The 14,232-nt window shown below is 51.6% G+C and overlaps 1 protein-coding gene across 3 annotated transcripts; it reads right to left on the bottom strand.

The window, feature by feature from the left end:
* Window positions 1-2,436: 2,436 nt before the first annotated feature.
* ZNF629 (zinc finger protein 629) lies at window positions 2,437-10,526 on the bottom strand. Of its 3 annotated transcripts, none has more exons than XM_080911442.1 (3): window positions 10,392-10,526; window positions 7,980-8,086; window positions 2,437-7,847 (listed from the first exon to the last, which is right to left on the bottom strand). In XM_080911442.1, exons 2-3 carry the CDS (start codon window positions 8,050-8,052, stop codon window positions 5,308-5,310), a joined length of 2,613 nt encoding a protein of 870 aa, XP_080767568.1. In that variant the 5' UTR covers window positions 8,053-8,086; window positions 10,392-10,526; the 3' UTR covers window positions 2,437-5,307. The 3 variants fall into 3 exon arrangements, with proteins under 3 accessions (XP_080767568.1, XP_080767570.1, XP_080767569.1); XM_080911444.1 differs by lacking the exon at window positions 10,392-10,526 and adding an exon at window positions 9,187-9,262; XM_080911443.1 differs by lacking the exon at window positions 10,392-10,526 and having other exon boundaries at window positions 7,980-8,098.
* Window positions 10,527-14,232: the final 3,706 nt, after the last annotated feature.

The raw sequence follows: 14,232 nt of genomic DNA, 5'->3' as shown, positions 1-14,232 counted from the left end.
CCTCGGTCTTAGCAACAGCAGTACCTTCTCTAGGCTCTTCTGCCTTTTCTGCAGTCTTGCCTTCTAGAGGACTCCGGGCCCTTTCTGTTATCTGACCGCGTCTAGTTTCAGTGGGGTCGCAGTGGCTGAACCAAGTCGGACTGGAGACGGAGATGCGGGCTATGGTGACCTCCGGCATGGAACTGGCAGCGATCGGAACACTCGCGGAAGCACGAGTAGCCGCATAGGAAACACGAGTAGCGGCAGGCGATGACATTAGGCCACCATGAAAAACCACCCTGGCTGGAGTGCTGGGTGGGAAAGGTGGGGGAAACGCAGGCTATTGCATCATAGAGACCAGAACTAGAACTGAGCTGTAGTCTTAAAAGGCCTGAGCACTGGGGCATCATCTCTCTCCCAGATGGACACCATTCCCTTAGAGCCGAGTCCTCAAATGAATGGGTTAGCTCCGTGTGTGGTGGTAACACCTAACAGTAACGCAAAGCGTACCTTTTCCTCATGTCAAGCTCAAGTTGAGTGGGCTATAAGTCCCAGGATCCCCGTGCCTGGAACAGTATTGCTCTCTTGCCAGGACCATGAAAATAGTCTGTCACTGATGCAAATCTGTTTTAAAAGACAGCTTTCTCCTCTCAAGTTAGAGTCAGAACCCTTCCCTGGCCAACTCTGAGCAGGTGGTTTCAGTGTTGGGTGTGATCTATTTGAGCCGGAGCTAGGGCAACTGCCTCAGAGCAATTGATGGGACTACTCTCAGAACTTACCCCAGGCCTTTGGTGTTACACTCCTTGGCTTACATCATACTCACTACCTTCTGATCTCTTCCTTCAACCTTTGCACTTTGCCTTTCTCTTGAGGTGTCTGTCCAGAGCTAACGGTACAGGTAAGCTGTACCTACAGTTCCTTCCCAGGCTTCAGGCCTGAAAACCACTGTTTGAGTGTAAGGGATGGTCTCTCTCAGCGCTAACCCTCCTTAAGCTTGCCTCTGCTCCGCGGCTGCACCTCCTCCCCTCGACCCCTTATGCTCTAAGGAAGATATCTCAACCTTCCTACAGTTCCTCATGCTGTAGTGACCTTAACCATAAAGTTATTTTGTTGTTACTTCATAACTGTAATTGTGTTACGGCTATGTATGTTTTCTGAGGATCTTAGGCAGCCCCTGTGAAATGTGAACCCCAGCCTGCTCTAAGCCAATCCCCAACTGTTAGACTATGCCCACTCCACCCCTGACTTCTATATAGAGGATCCCTATTCTTGAGACCCCCGCCTCCCTGCCCTGTAGTTACTTCCAATTGTCATCCAGCCTACTGCAGCAGTCATGACCTCTGGCCTTTAAATTATCACTCTGGTCCTCCTCTCGTTCAGGTTCCTTGGTGTTCCCTGGGCTGGGGACCCAGGAACATGAAAAGGCAAGCCCCCCTCCCCACCACGCCCACCCATATTCCTGGAACAGAAAGGGAAAGAATGACAGCTTATGCTAGGATTTGGGATAGAGGCACAGTAAGGTTCAAGAGAGGGCAGGAGGAATTCATGGTGAGGATGGGGCCTTAAGGGTCCTGACTGCTGTTTCAGAGAACCTGGGTTCAATTCCCAGTGCACAATGGCAGCTAACAACTATCTGTAATCCCGGGTCTAGGGGATCTGATGTCCTTTTAAGGCCTCTGCATGTGCTTGATGTCCAGGCACATGCAAATAAAACACCCATGCACATTATTTTTACATACACCTTCCTGCCTTCAGCAAGAGTCCTGAAAAGACAGGTTACGGCTAGTGTTGATCGCAGGCAGCCACTCAATGGCCATGAGACTCAGAAGACAGTGCTGAAGACAGCCAGGCATTAGGGCTTTCTTGTAGTAGTCCCAACCACAAGGAGAAATGGCATGGCCAGTGTGGAGGTGGCCTGAAGACCTCCAGGTCATTCTAACTTTCACAGTGACTTACTTGTGGGTCTTGGGTAAATGGCTTTGGGCTATCCTGGGGATGGGACAAGCCAGGGTACAACTCAAGAAAACAGGTTTCAGGAGAGGCTGAGCTAGACCCCAGGATCCATGAGAACACAGAGGTAGCTGCTAGCTCTGATGATGAGGACCTGGGAGCTTTCCCTGTGTTACAGGGGAGGCTGTGGGTGCTGGAGCCAGAGAAGCTGCCAAGAAGGCTGCAAAGCTGGGCCCAAGATAACCAGGCCTAGAGCCACCAGGCAGATTTCTCTTTCACAAGGATTGAATTTTAAAGTTCTATAAACCTATCACCCTTCTACAAGCAAACACTGGACAGGAAGCACAGGGCCCCTTGGGACAATACTGAGTGTTTGGAGTCTCCATGGGCCCTAGTTGTGGAAGTGAACACCTCTGCTGCTGGCTGAACAAGTAGATAAATAGTAGTAACACCTAGGAAATCTTATTCCCTTTATTCTTTTCAACTATTCAACATGACCACGGGTGACACAATACTGTTACTGACACACAACACTCAAAAATGGGACTTCCCTTCACTCCATGGGGACAAGGGCTTCTGGGAGCCACCCATTTCAGACTGGGGTAGGGGAGTCATGGTTTCAAATCCTCACCCCATTCATGATTCACACCCATTTCCTATCTATAATCAACATCAGTCTCACCTAAGTGCAGAGCAGCTCCACCCTCTCCTATGTTTGCACTCCTTTGCCTATGGTTGCTGGGCTCTTCCCCAAGGGCACTTCTGAGGGCTCGGGGTCCAGTACAGTTGACTCCATTGCGCCTTCCAGACCTAATTCTGGTGGGCCTATTCCTGAGCCAGTTAGGTCATCCTGTGGTGTAGCTGGAACTGAGGGTTGGCCAAGAGAGCAGGTTTCACCACAAGGTTTCTGCTCTGCCCCCTTTCCTACTAGGAAGCCCAGGAACCTATCTACATGGTCCATTCAGTACTGGAGTCAAAAGCATAACCCCAGTCTCCAGAACGGGTGAGCTTCCTATTACATATGCTACATCTCAGTCCTCCATAGTCTGTGGTCGGCCATGACGGCACTCACCACCTCCCCAGCTCTCTTCTGATGACAGAGGTTCAGACCTGTGTCTGAGGGAATTTTTTCCTAGTCTTACAAAGGATTTCTCTCTAGAATCTGCTACCATCTTAGAAGGAAACAAGTCAGCTTATACTTAGGAGAGTATCTACTCCATTTTATAGGGATACCCCCTGTATCAACATTTCAGGTATACAGACAGGTTCCCCCAGTCACCATGGTACGGCCCTGGCACTCAGGACTCCAGCAAGGCTGACTATAACTGTTTAAGACCTGCCTTGTCTCTCTCCCCAGGAGGCCTGGGATTTTGCTTTCTTTCTTTTTTCTTTTCTTTTCTTTTCTTTTTTTTTTTTTACTCCCAGTATTCTAGATTTTGGTCCTCTAAATTTTGAGGGTCATCCCTTTGGGGACAGGATAGATGAAGGGTGAACTTTTAGGTAATAAAATTAGAGGTCTCTTCCTCAGCTTTGTAGGAATCCAGGTCACCCTTCTGGGCACAGGATTCCTAAAGAGCCACATGTATCACCTGGAGTCTCAGTCTTGCTTCTTTGGACAGTGAGTCACTAATGCCAGCACCAGGCTGAGGACATTCCCTTTGCAACCCAAGTACCAGGCAAAGTCCTCCCCATCTTTAAGGGTCTTTGTTAGATGTTTCTCACCAAAGTTTTTTTCAACACTTTATACAGCAAGACTGCTCCATCACACAGTTGCAGTCACATGAGCAGGCTAGGCTGGGTTAATGCAGTGTCCAGCCTGTAGTGTCTGAGGAGATGGGCTTGGTAGGGGAGCGTTTCAAATGCTTTCATTTCCCTTCACAAGTTTCTGGCTAAGGAGAGAGAGGCCAAAGGGATCAGGTAGAATTGGTCCCTTTCTGGAGCCAAAATCAAATTTGGCCACCCCATCTCAGGGGCATCCAAGTACCGGGGATTAGGAAGGTGGTCAAGTACTGTCGCCTCTTCAGGGACTCTGGTCCAGTCTGTGCTGTGTCAGGACGTCCACCATGTGCAGCCGGGCTTGTCCTGCTGGCAGCCTTACACCAAGTTCACACAAAAGGCTGAGGTTTACGTCATGTGCTGGTAAATCAAAGCTGTCTATGCTGTTGTCTTGCTGTCCCTCATCACCCACAAGTGGCTCTTGTGGACTCGGAGGCATCTGGGGGGGGGACAAGCACATATAAGCCTTGAGTCTCTGAAGGAATTTATTCTTTGGAAGTTGACTAGCAGCGAGTGGCTCTCTCCACTGAGGACAGAATCCGAGGGAACGGGTTGCCACTGCAGTAAGACTTGTGGCAGTTAGCTTCCAGGTAAAACCTGAGACCTGAGAATGTGGGAGAGGCCTTGCAACCCCAGAGGCCTCTCAGAGTAGACATCTCCAGCTGGGCTGGAGAAAGGCTGGTCCTGCCTGTCTGAGGAGAATCAGAACAGCACAGACTGGGATGTGCTTGTACTTGGAGTTTAACAAGCTCCCGGGAAAGAGAAAATGACTGGCTTCTGTCTGCGTTTGGTCTCTCCACCATGGTTTGCTTCCCTTCAAACAAGCGGAACTTCCCCTAATTTCTGAGGTGGTTTCTCAGCATTTTCTCAGTATCCTTACACTTGAGGGTTTTAATACACCCCAAACTCCAGTCTTTTAAATGGCTTGTCATTTTTGTTTCTTTCCACTTGAGGATCTTACTGAAAGGGGACCCCCAGTCTTCCTTCTCCCAGCACATACAATTCACCTTGGATTGGCTTTGAACCCCAGTGCAACAAGACACTTTTCTTCATCTTGTCCCTTCTGTGGGTTTGGAAGCACCTGGTCATTCCCTCTCCGTTTTTCTTTTTCTAGTTCTACGGCGCTCCTGTACTGTACGGCTTCCCTCTGACACAGGAGGGAGTACTGACTGGGAAGACTGTTTCCTGTCATCTGAGGGTCACCTCACAAGTCAGTGCCCAGCTGTAGAGCTGCATTCCCTATATCTCCCCCACCCAAGGATTCTGATAAGGGTTTCATACAGTTTCATGGGGTTGTCTAGAGACATGTTAGAACCTCTTTCTACATTTAATTGGGCTTTTACCCACTATGGTTTATAAGATTTCTCTGCTACAAACTTAAAGGGCTTTATTCCTACGTATTTATAGGGCTTATACCCCAGCAGTATTTCTCTACGGCTTATAAGTGGTTCTTACCCACAATCTCTTAGGCTTCTCATCACTGATGCAAACTCACTACTTCTTCCCAGGGTTCTTGACCCTCTACTTATGGACCTGGTGGAGCTGGCCTCCTTTCCCTGTAACTTTATCAGGGGAGAGTGGTCCCTGGACGCCAGACCTACTTTACAAGGAGACACCTGGGTGGCAGCTCCTGTGGAGGAGAAGTGCTGCGACTTCTGTGAAGCCATCCCCACACTCGGGGCATAAATAGGGCTTTCTCTCCAGAACAGTTTTGGGGCTTTCCTCTTCCTCACAGCTGCTGCTCTTTGGTGGGGTAGAGGCTTCTCCCTCATCTTCCTGGTTTATGGACAAGGTAGCTGACTCTGAAGGGGGGTCCTCAGGAGTGGGGGCCCTTTCGTGAGTGTGGGTTTCCTGGTGTTGTGTAAGGGCGAGTCGATCAAGGAAGGAGGCCCCACAGTCAGAGCAGCTGTAGGGTCTGGCTGCCAAAGGGCTCCTGAGATGCTCCAAAAGGACTGAAGAGCTCTTCCCCAGCTCAGAGCTCTTTTGGGATTTCCTACCCGCATGGACTTTCTGGTGCTGTAGCAGCTCAGAGCTGAGGCCAAAGCTTTTTTTGCATTCTGGGCATTTAAAGGGCTTTGCACTTAGGAAGGGGTTGGGTCCTGCCCCTTCTCCACGGCCAATCCTACACTCGGCAAAGAGAAAGGGCTTTTCATTCCCGTGAGTGAGCTGATGTTGCAGGAGCACAGCCCTATCAAGGAAGCTTTCTCCACAGTGGGAACAAACATAGCACTTGGAAGAGGGTTGACCTAGCCTTTGGCCCAAGCCCTCCTGACCCTGACCCTCGGGCACTTTCAAGGGCTGTCCTGGGGGGTCAGCTCGGCTCTCTGAAGCACCTGGGTGTGAATTGCCTCCAAAGGGGAGCCTGGAGGGGCGGAACTGTTGAGGCTTGGGGGCTGAGTGTGCTATGAGGCCATCTGCATTTTTGTAGGGGTTTTCTCCGATATGAATCCTCTGGTGCTGCATGAAGATGCCTTCATCATTGAAGCCCTTTCCACAAACCAGACACTTGTGGGGTTTGGCTCCCGGTGGCGGAGTTAGCAGGGCAGGATCCCCGAGCCCTAGCAAGCCGTCACCCTGAGTTCTCCGGGCAGGTGTCTTGCCTCTCTCGTGGATCACGCGGTGCTGCTCCAGCTCTTGAGCCTCCAGGAAGGCCTTGCCGCAGTCGGAGCACACGAAGAGGTTCTCGTCCATGTGTGTGCGGACGTGCGTGATGAGGTTGGAGCTCTGGCTGAAGCTCTTGCCACACTCTGGACACTTGTAGGGCTTCTCGCCCGTGTGCGTGCGGCGGTGCTGGATGAGGTGCGAGCTGCGAATGAAGCTCTTGCCACAGTCCGAGCACTTATAGGGCTTCTCACCGGTGTGGATCCGCTGGTGGCGGATGAGGGTGGAGCTCATGATGAAGCTCTTGCCGCAGTCAGCGCAGATGTATGGCCTCTCCCCACGGTGGATGCGCTGGTGGTTGATGAGGTTGGAGCTGACACTGAAGCTCTTGCCGCACTCGGGGCACTTGTAGGGCCTCTCACCCGTGTGCGTGCGCTGGTGGCGCAGCAGCGTGGCACTCAGTGTGAAGGTCTTGCCACAGACTGGGCACTTGAAGGGGTCCTCGCGTAAGTGTGTTCGCTGGTGCTTGATGAGAGTAGAGCTGTGGCCAAAACTCTTGCCACACTCCAGACACTCATAGGGCTTCTCCCCGGTGTGCGTGCGCTGGTGCTGCGTCAGCTCTGAGCTCTGGATGAAGCTCTTGCCGCACTCAGTGCAGCGATAGGGCTTCTCTCCTGCATGGATCTTCTGGTGCTTGAGCAGGTTGTGGTTCTGGCCAAAGCGCTTGCCACACTCTGGGCATTTGTAGGGCTTTTCACCCGTGTGTGTGGCCTGGTGCTGGATGAGGTCCGAGCTGCGGTAGAAAGCACGTCGGCACTCCCCACACTTGTAAGGCTTCTCACCAGTGTGGGACCGCTGGTGCTTGATGAGGTTGGTGCTTTGTGTGAAGGCTTTCTCGCACTCCGTGCACTTGTAGGGCTTCTCACCCGTGTGTGTGCGCTGGTGCTGCACTAGATTGGAGCTCCAGCTGAAGCACTTGCCACAGTCGGGGCACTTGTAGGGCTTCTCGCCCGTGTGCGTGCGCTGGTGCTGCACCAGGTGCGAGCTCTGCGTGAAGCTCTTGCCACACTCGGAGCACGTGTTGGGCCGCTCACCCGTGTGGATTCGCTGGTGCCGCAGCAGTTTGGACCACTGGCTAAAGCTCTTGCCACACTCGTTGCAGATGTAGGGCTTCTCAGCCCCAGATGGGCGTCCCTGCACCAGCTCCCGCAGGCTGGGTTCACTAGCAGTGACTACTGGTGTGCTGTTCCAGGTAGTGAGGGTTCCCCACTGCCAATTGGTCTCACAGGCCTTGGTCCACTCAGATGGGGAAGGAACTACCTCAGGGGCTGATGGGTCCATAGGGGTCTGGTGATCTAAGGGGTTAGAAGAACCCAGTGGGGTTGGGGAATCCTGAGGGGCTGAGGCATCCTGGGAGGGGCTCTCCAGGGGTATCTCTGATGGTTCCTTGGATTCAGGACTCTGAGCGGGATCTCCCAAGATGATCTCCTCCCCAGAACTTTCCTGCTGAGGGCTCTCCTCTTCTTCCCCACTTTCAGCACCTACAGACAGAAAGGGAGTCTCCAGCCCCAATCTCCTTTCAGAACATAGGGTCTGGTCTCTCTTCCCTCCCCTGTGACTGCCCATTTTGGGTCCCTCCCTGAGCCAGAGCCACAGTCCCTTGTGCCCCTCACCTCTGTGAACAATGTTCCGGCTCTCTTCAGAACCCTCCAGATCTGGGCCCCACAGCACTGTCTCAGGCTCCATCCCAGAGCTCCGGACTGTGACGGTTCCAGGGTCTCTGGTGGGGAGAGATGGGCACATGATGTGACCTGGTTTTGTGCTTTTCTTTGTGCTCCCACTGGTGTGACTCTCAGAGACCTGTCACTAACCTCTCTGGCACCATTTCTCTCTGAGCCCCTTGGCCCCAAAGGCCTGGTACCAAATACTGCAGATCTTAAAGATTGCAGTGAAGCAACTCAGTAAATGTAGAGTCAATTAAAAACTCATCAGTCATAACCCTTTGTACCTACACTGAAGGCTGGAGTGCTATCCAACATTCAGAGGGGAGGCAGGCTTTCACCCCACACATCTGATGCCCAGAGGCCCGGAAACTTGTTATTTTGCAAATCAGAGGAAGCTCATTAAGACTCCAATTTTCTTTCTTTATGGGACTGCTAATTGAGAGCAATAAACTTTTCCCTTCTGAGCCCCAGAGAGAACTGGAGCTTACTGCTTTTTAAAGGGTTAAAAAAAGTTTTCCTGAAGGGGCAGCTACTCAGAGACTGGGGGCACTTAGCCATAGGTGGGAAGGAGGTGGGGTCTGAGGTCAGGGGCTCCACCAGGATACCAAGGCAAGGGAAAGGATGAAGGAGGCCTGACTTGGTGGCATACTTAGGAGATAGAAGCAGGAGGACCAGAAGTTTAAGGTCAGTCCCGGCGACATGAGACCTTGTCTCAGACAAAATGAAGGGGGAAGGAGGGGAGGGAAGGAGGAGAGGAAAGCAAGTGTGTGGAAAACACAGGGTGACTACCAAGCGTCTTCCTCTCACTGCCTGGGAGATTCAGGAGACATTTGTCCATCTTACACATTAGTAAGTGGACAGTGGTGGACATGTCTTCAAGGCCCCAAGTTGGGAAGTAACAGAGCTAAGACCACGAATTCAGTGTTCTGTGTTTGGCTTGCTCTGTGGCATGGGGGTGACCTTGACAGTCACATGAGACTCACACTTGTGGGCTTCTGGCAAGAGAGTAGAAGGAAAGCAGAAAGCTCAGACAGCCCAAGAAGGAGCTGAGGAAGCTCAGGGAAGCCCAATTCCCTCAGCTGTAAAAGTCGGACCCGGTAAGGAGGTCTCTGAGCTCTAAGTACTGATGCCCCCAAAGCCATCCATCCAGACCTACCTGGGGACTCTTCCTCCTGCCTTATTCTTTTTGTTGGTGCTTCATCACACGCCTAGGACAGGTACCCAGGAAAAACCTTGCTGGATGACTGAATAAGCTAGAGACACCCCTAGCTCCCAGAAAGCCTATTTGGTTCAATATCTTTTAAGATCAGTTTGCAAATCAATGTCAGAAAAGGGACACAAGTTCAGAGTGAGCCCCCAGGGAAAGGAATCATATCTGTCACTCAAAATCCTGGGATGATTCCCAGGAGAGGGAACAGGGCCACGGTAGCAAACTACAGGAGGGCGCTCACATCTAACAGAGACCCTGGAATAGCCTACCTTGGAAGGTGACAGTGTGCATAGGGACAAAGAGGACAAAGCTCACCAGGAGGTGGCTGGAGTGTAAAGCAGGTAAAGCAACGGACTGCTGACCACCGCTAACGCAGCAGACATATAAGTTAGAGTAAAGGAAGAAGATAAATTTCACCTTCACAGCCATCCGCGTCTCTTAGTGTTTTTAGGGGAAATGGGAGCCACTGGAGGGGAGAAAGATACCCTGCTGAGCGAACCGAGGACAGGTAGAAGCTTAGATACTTGGACTGAGAAACTTAAAACTCAAGGGCCTACCGTAGACGGGAACTAGTTAATAACAAGGCCACATGCAAGAAGTAGCAAAGACTGGGAGGCGACTACTACTGGGAACCAGCCGAGGCCCGAGAGCGCCAGCCTCCCGCCCCGGACGACCCCCAAAGGACCGAGGCGGGAAGGACGACCCGAGGCGACTGCCTTCCCGCGGAGGTGCTCGCGGCCCAGGGTGACCCTGACCAGGAGGCAGCGGGACCGCCCTCGACGCCGCCCCCCGCACCCGGGCGGACCAGGACTTGAGCGCCTCCGGCCGGGGAGCACCCACCCTGTTCCGGGCTCCCAAAGTCCAGCCGAGCCGCCCGCGTTCCCGGCCAGCCGCGGACACCCAGGCTGCCCGGCTCCCGGAGAGCAGCGGCCGCCTAGCCGCCCCCGGCCGGACTCGCTCTCCCGGCGCGCGCGCCTCCCCTCCCCCACGGCGGCCCTCGCGCGGTTCCCACAATCCCCCGGCCGCCGCCCCCCGCCGCCCCCGGCCGGGCCTGCGCCCCTCGCCCGTCGCCGCCTCCTCGGCCCTATTGTTCCCCGGCGGCTGTCCCGGGCCTCCAGGCCACCCCGGGAACCCAGGCGGCCCCAACTCACGGCTCTGGGGTCTGGGAAAAGCCGAAAGGCAGAGGCCAGCCCCAGGGGACTTAACCCCTTAAGTGCCCTGCCTCGGGGGACGGGCTGGATGCTGGGAACTCTAGGGTCCTTCTCAAGGGGTGATTCCAGGCTGAGGACCCGGGGACCAGTTCAGGGTGACTGGGACGGAGCAGGAAGTGACCCCAGCTTCCCGGGCCCCTCTAGCCTGGAGTCAGAACATCAGCTCTATGGGATTTAACCCTTTGCCTCCCACAGCCTGGGAGAAAAATGGGGGGTGGGTATGGAAGCAAGGAGGTGGCGGATGACGCCCCCTCTCCCTCTGTCTAGTGGGATCACGGAAGATCAGCTTTTGTGGGAGCTCAGAGGCCGGCGAAGGTCTCCGGATTTCTGGCCATACTCTGTCTCCAACGGCTCTGCCAGCCGCCCAGTTAAGCTGATCTCAGATTCGGCCGCCGCGGGTCCCCTGAGACCCGCCTTTGTTTGGACTCACCCTGGATTGGGGTTGGTATGCCTGGTTTGGTGACTAGGAGATGGAAGCAAAGGTTGGGTGGGCAGACCCAGCGGTAAGAGCAGAAGCTGATGGGCCAGGCAAGGCTACCCTGCTCTACATGACCCTCTTACCTACCTCTCAACCCCACCAAGTCTGGTCTCCTTGAAGGAAGAAACTAACGTCCCGGGTGGCAGCAGAAAAGCCAGTGTAGGGTTCCTGGCCAAGGTAGGCAAATATTATTCCCAGTATCTCGGGGTAAGGTACACAATTCACTTGCAGGGCAGTCCCTTCAAAAACTTAGGAAGCCAGAAGTAGTGTTGAATTCCAGTAATTCCATTGCTAGGGAGACAGAGGCAGGAGAATCAGAAGGTTCGAAATATTTGTGGCCCACATAACTACAGGCTAGCCAGGGCTCTTGTCTCATTTTCTCCTAAGAGATGGATTCCGAATCATCCCCCATTTTACAGGCAAGGCAATCAAGACATGAGATTCGAAGTAAAATGTGAGGCCACATTTTTAAATGAGCCCAGGTGTGAGGAGACCAGAGTTGAACAATTGAACATTCTACCCTCAAAAAGTTCAATAGTAGCTAAGCACTATCTGTAATTTTCAGCCACTAGTAGGCTGAGGCAAGAGAATCAAAAGTTGGAGTTCAAGATCAGTCGGGGATGCACATACATACATATATACATACAATATACATACATACATACATAAGTTCTGAGCCTGATTGCACAATAGAGCCCGTTTCAAACCATAAATAAATAAATAGCCCCAAACCCTTTGTGTGAGTGCATAGCTGAGAGGTTAGCACTCTGGAGGCTGACACAGGAGAATCACCATAAATTAAAAGCAACCTAGGTGAACATATACCAGGTGGGCCAAGTCCCCCTCCCCCACGTATGTAGCAGATGTGTAGCTCAGTCTTCATGTGATTTCTCCACAGCTAGAGCAGAGGCTGTCTTTCAAATGTTTGCCAGCCTGTGGCTCTCATTCCCCTAACTGGGCTGCCCTGTCTGGCCTCAGTGAGAGAGGATGTACCATGGCTTGTGTATCGGGGTGGGGGGGGGACACACATGGAGGGGGCTCCACTCTCTCAGAGGAGAAGGGAAGCAGGAGGGGGGCAGGACTGGGAGGAGGGGGGGCAGCGATCAGGATGGAAAGGGAATAAATCAATCAGTGGGGGGGGGGGGAGACCAACCTAGGCTATACTGTGTTAAAACACCAATAAATACATATTAACTTATGATAGTGAATAACATGTTCAAGTTTTAAAGACTGCTGTACTTAAGGAGTCCATGAGAAAATAGCTTTGGCTTGTAAACTGCTGGTTTGTGAAATGTACCCTGGCAGCAAATTTGCCCAAGGTAGGGACTTCTCTAAACAGTTGAGCTAATCTTAAGAAACTGCCTCTATTGTCCTTATAAGACAATGGGTCCTGGGAACTAACCACTAGTTTTGCTTTTTAAAAAAACAAAAGACAAAAAAAACAAACCTGCTTGCTTGCTGGAGAAACTGCACACCTGCTGGATGTCTGTCGAACAAGGTACTACTTACACGAAGGCAGGACTTGAGATAACTCCCTAACCCTGAGTCCCCAAAGGCTATAACTTTGTAAGTTTGTGGGTTTGTTTTTTTTTTTTTTTTTCCCCTTTATAAACTCTGTATTAACAACAAATCTGGGCCATGGGCAGAAAATTCTGAGTTTCTGGTATGATCCTGGCAGTAATTTTTAAAAAGATTTATTTATATGAGTACACTGTAGCTGTTTTCAGAAACATCTTTAGAGGGCATCTCATTCCATTACAGATGGTTGTGAGGCACCACTTGGTTTCAGGATTTGAATTTTGGACCTCTGGAAGAGCAATCCATGCCCTAAGTCCTTTGTTCCTCATACCCTGTGTCATGGAACTTAAACTAAACTGTCTGTTTTTACTGGCTGTTCTACATATATGCTAATGTCATCTTTGTTTGAGCAACTGTTTGTCTTTTGTGTTCTTTGTGTACCCTGCTGTGTCCCCCAGGGGTCCAAAACAATTGTAGCTTGTACTGAATTTGTTCTACAGACTGCAAAAGCCTGGGGGCAGGGAGAACCAAGAGAGCTGCTCTGGAGGTGCTGAGCAGAGACTAATTAGGTCAGCCGAGGTTCTGCTTGTTTGCTTTCCGTTTTAGCTGAGTTAATTGCTATATTCAACAATCAGTACATAAAAGCCAGGTGTAGTATTTGCACCTGTAGCCTCAGCAAAAGCAGGAAGCTGAGGCAGGAGGATCACTTGAGTCTAGAAGTTTGAGACCACATTGGGCAATACCATAAGACAATCTCGAAAGATTAATCTGAATTCCCTGCTTCAGTGGAGAATCCAAAGATTGTAACTGAGTGAAAATGTGGGAATGCCCTTTCCAAGGTGTGGCTGAGGAGAAGGTTTTTATTGTAGGTATGAGGCAGAGTACAGCAGAGGCATCTGGCAGAGTCCATAGCAGGGAGAGAAAGCAGTAGACTGAACTGGGTCATGAGAGGAGAGGGGTGCAGAGAGAGCAAGCCTTAAAGAGAGGGAGCAAGAGATCAAAGAGAGATCCAAGAGGACAAAGAGAGCCAGTGGCTGAAAGCTGGGGGAAGGGAAAGGAACCCCTGGGCTGCAGAAGTTTAGGGGAGGGAGGAGGGAAGTAGAGGGAAGCCACAGTGAGTGAGCAAGGTCTGGGTCCTGACAGTGACTATATATTCAGTAAGCTCACTTGTCACACACTGGCTAGAGACAGGCAGAAGCCTCCTTCCTTACACAGTGCCCCAGCCCTTTTAAATTCTGAAGTTGAGTGATGGTAATAAATGCCCTTCCCTCTCGACTTAACTATAGAGGGAGTTTCTTTCATCTGTGTCCCCCAAGTTCAGAGTAAGATGTGAGATGTCTTCTGATACCCTTGTGTTTTGTTTATTTTTTTAGGCTTTTGAAATAGGATGCCATTTGGTCGCTCTGGCTGGCCTTAAAGTATGGAGACCAGACTGGCCTCAAAGTCACACGGACCCACCTGCCTCTTGCTCCCAAGTGCTGGAATTAAAGGCATATGCCACTGTAAGATCCTAATTGAGTCTTATCTATTTGAGGATCCCATGAATGAGATGAGAGATCGGGGATTGATGCAAAAGCAAGAGATTTATTAGTTCAGTGCACTGGGGTGGCCTACATCCAAAGGAGAGGCAACCCCAAGTCCTCCGTCAGTATAGTTTTTATACACTTTGTAACAGGTGGGTGTTACAGCGATGGTGACCAGCCATGCAAGCATTGGTGGGTTTAGTTGACTTTTAAATCAATTGGCTGCTGCCAATGTGGGTTGCATCTCAGGACCTATGCCCTC

This window comes from Micromys minutus, assembly GCF_963924665.1.
Source record: "Micromys minutus genome assembly, chromosome: 2".
Lineage (NCBI taxonomy): Eukaryota > Metazoa > Chordata > Mammalia > Rodentia > Muridae > Micromys > Micromys minutus.
The sequence above is the reverse complement of the archived record's forward strand: the minus strand, read 5'-3'. Positions and strand labels throughout refer to the sequence as shown.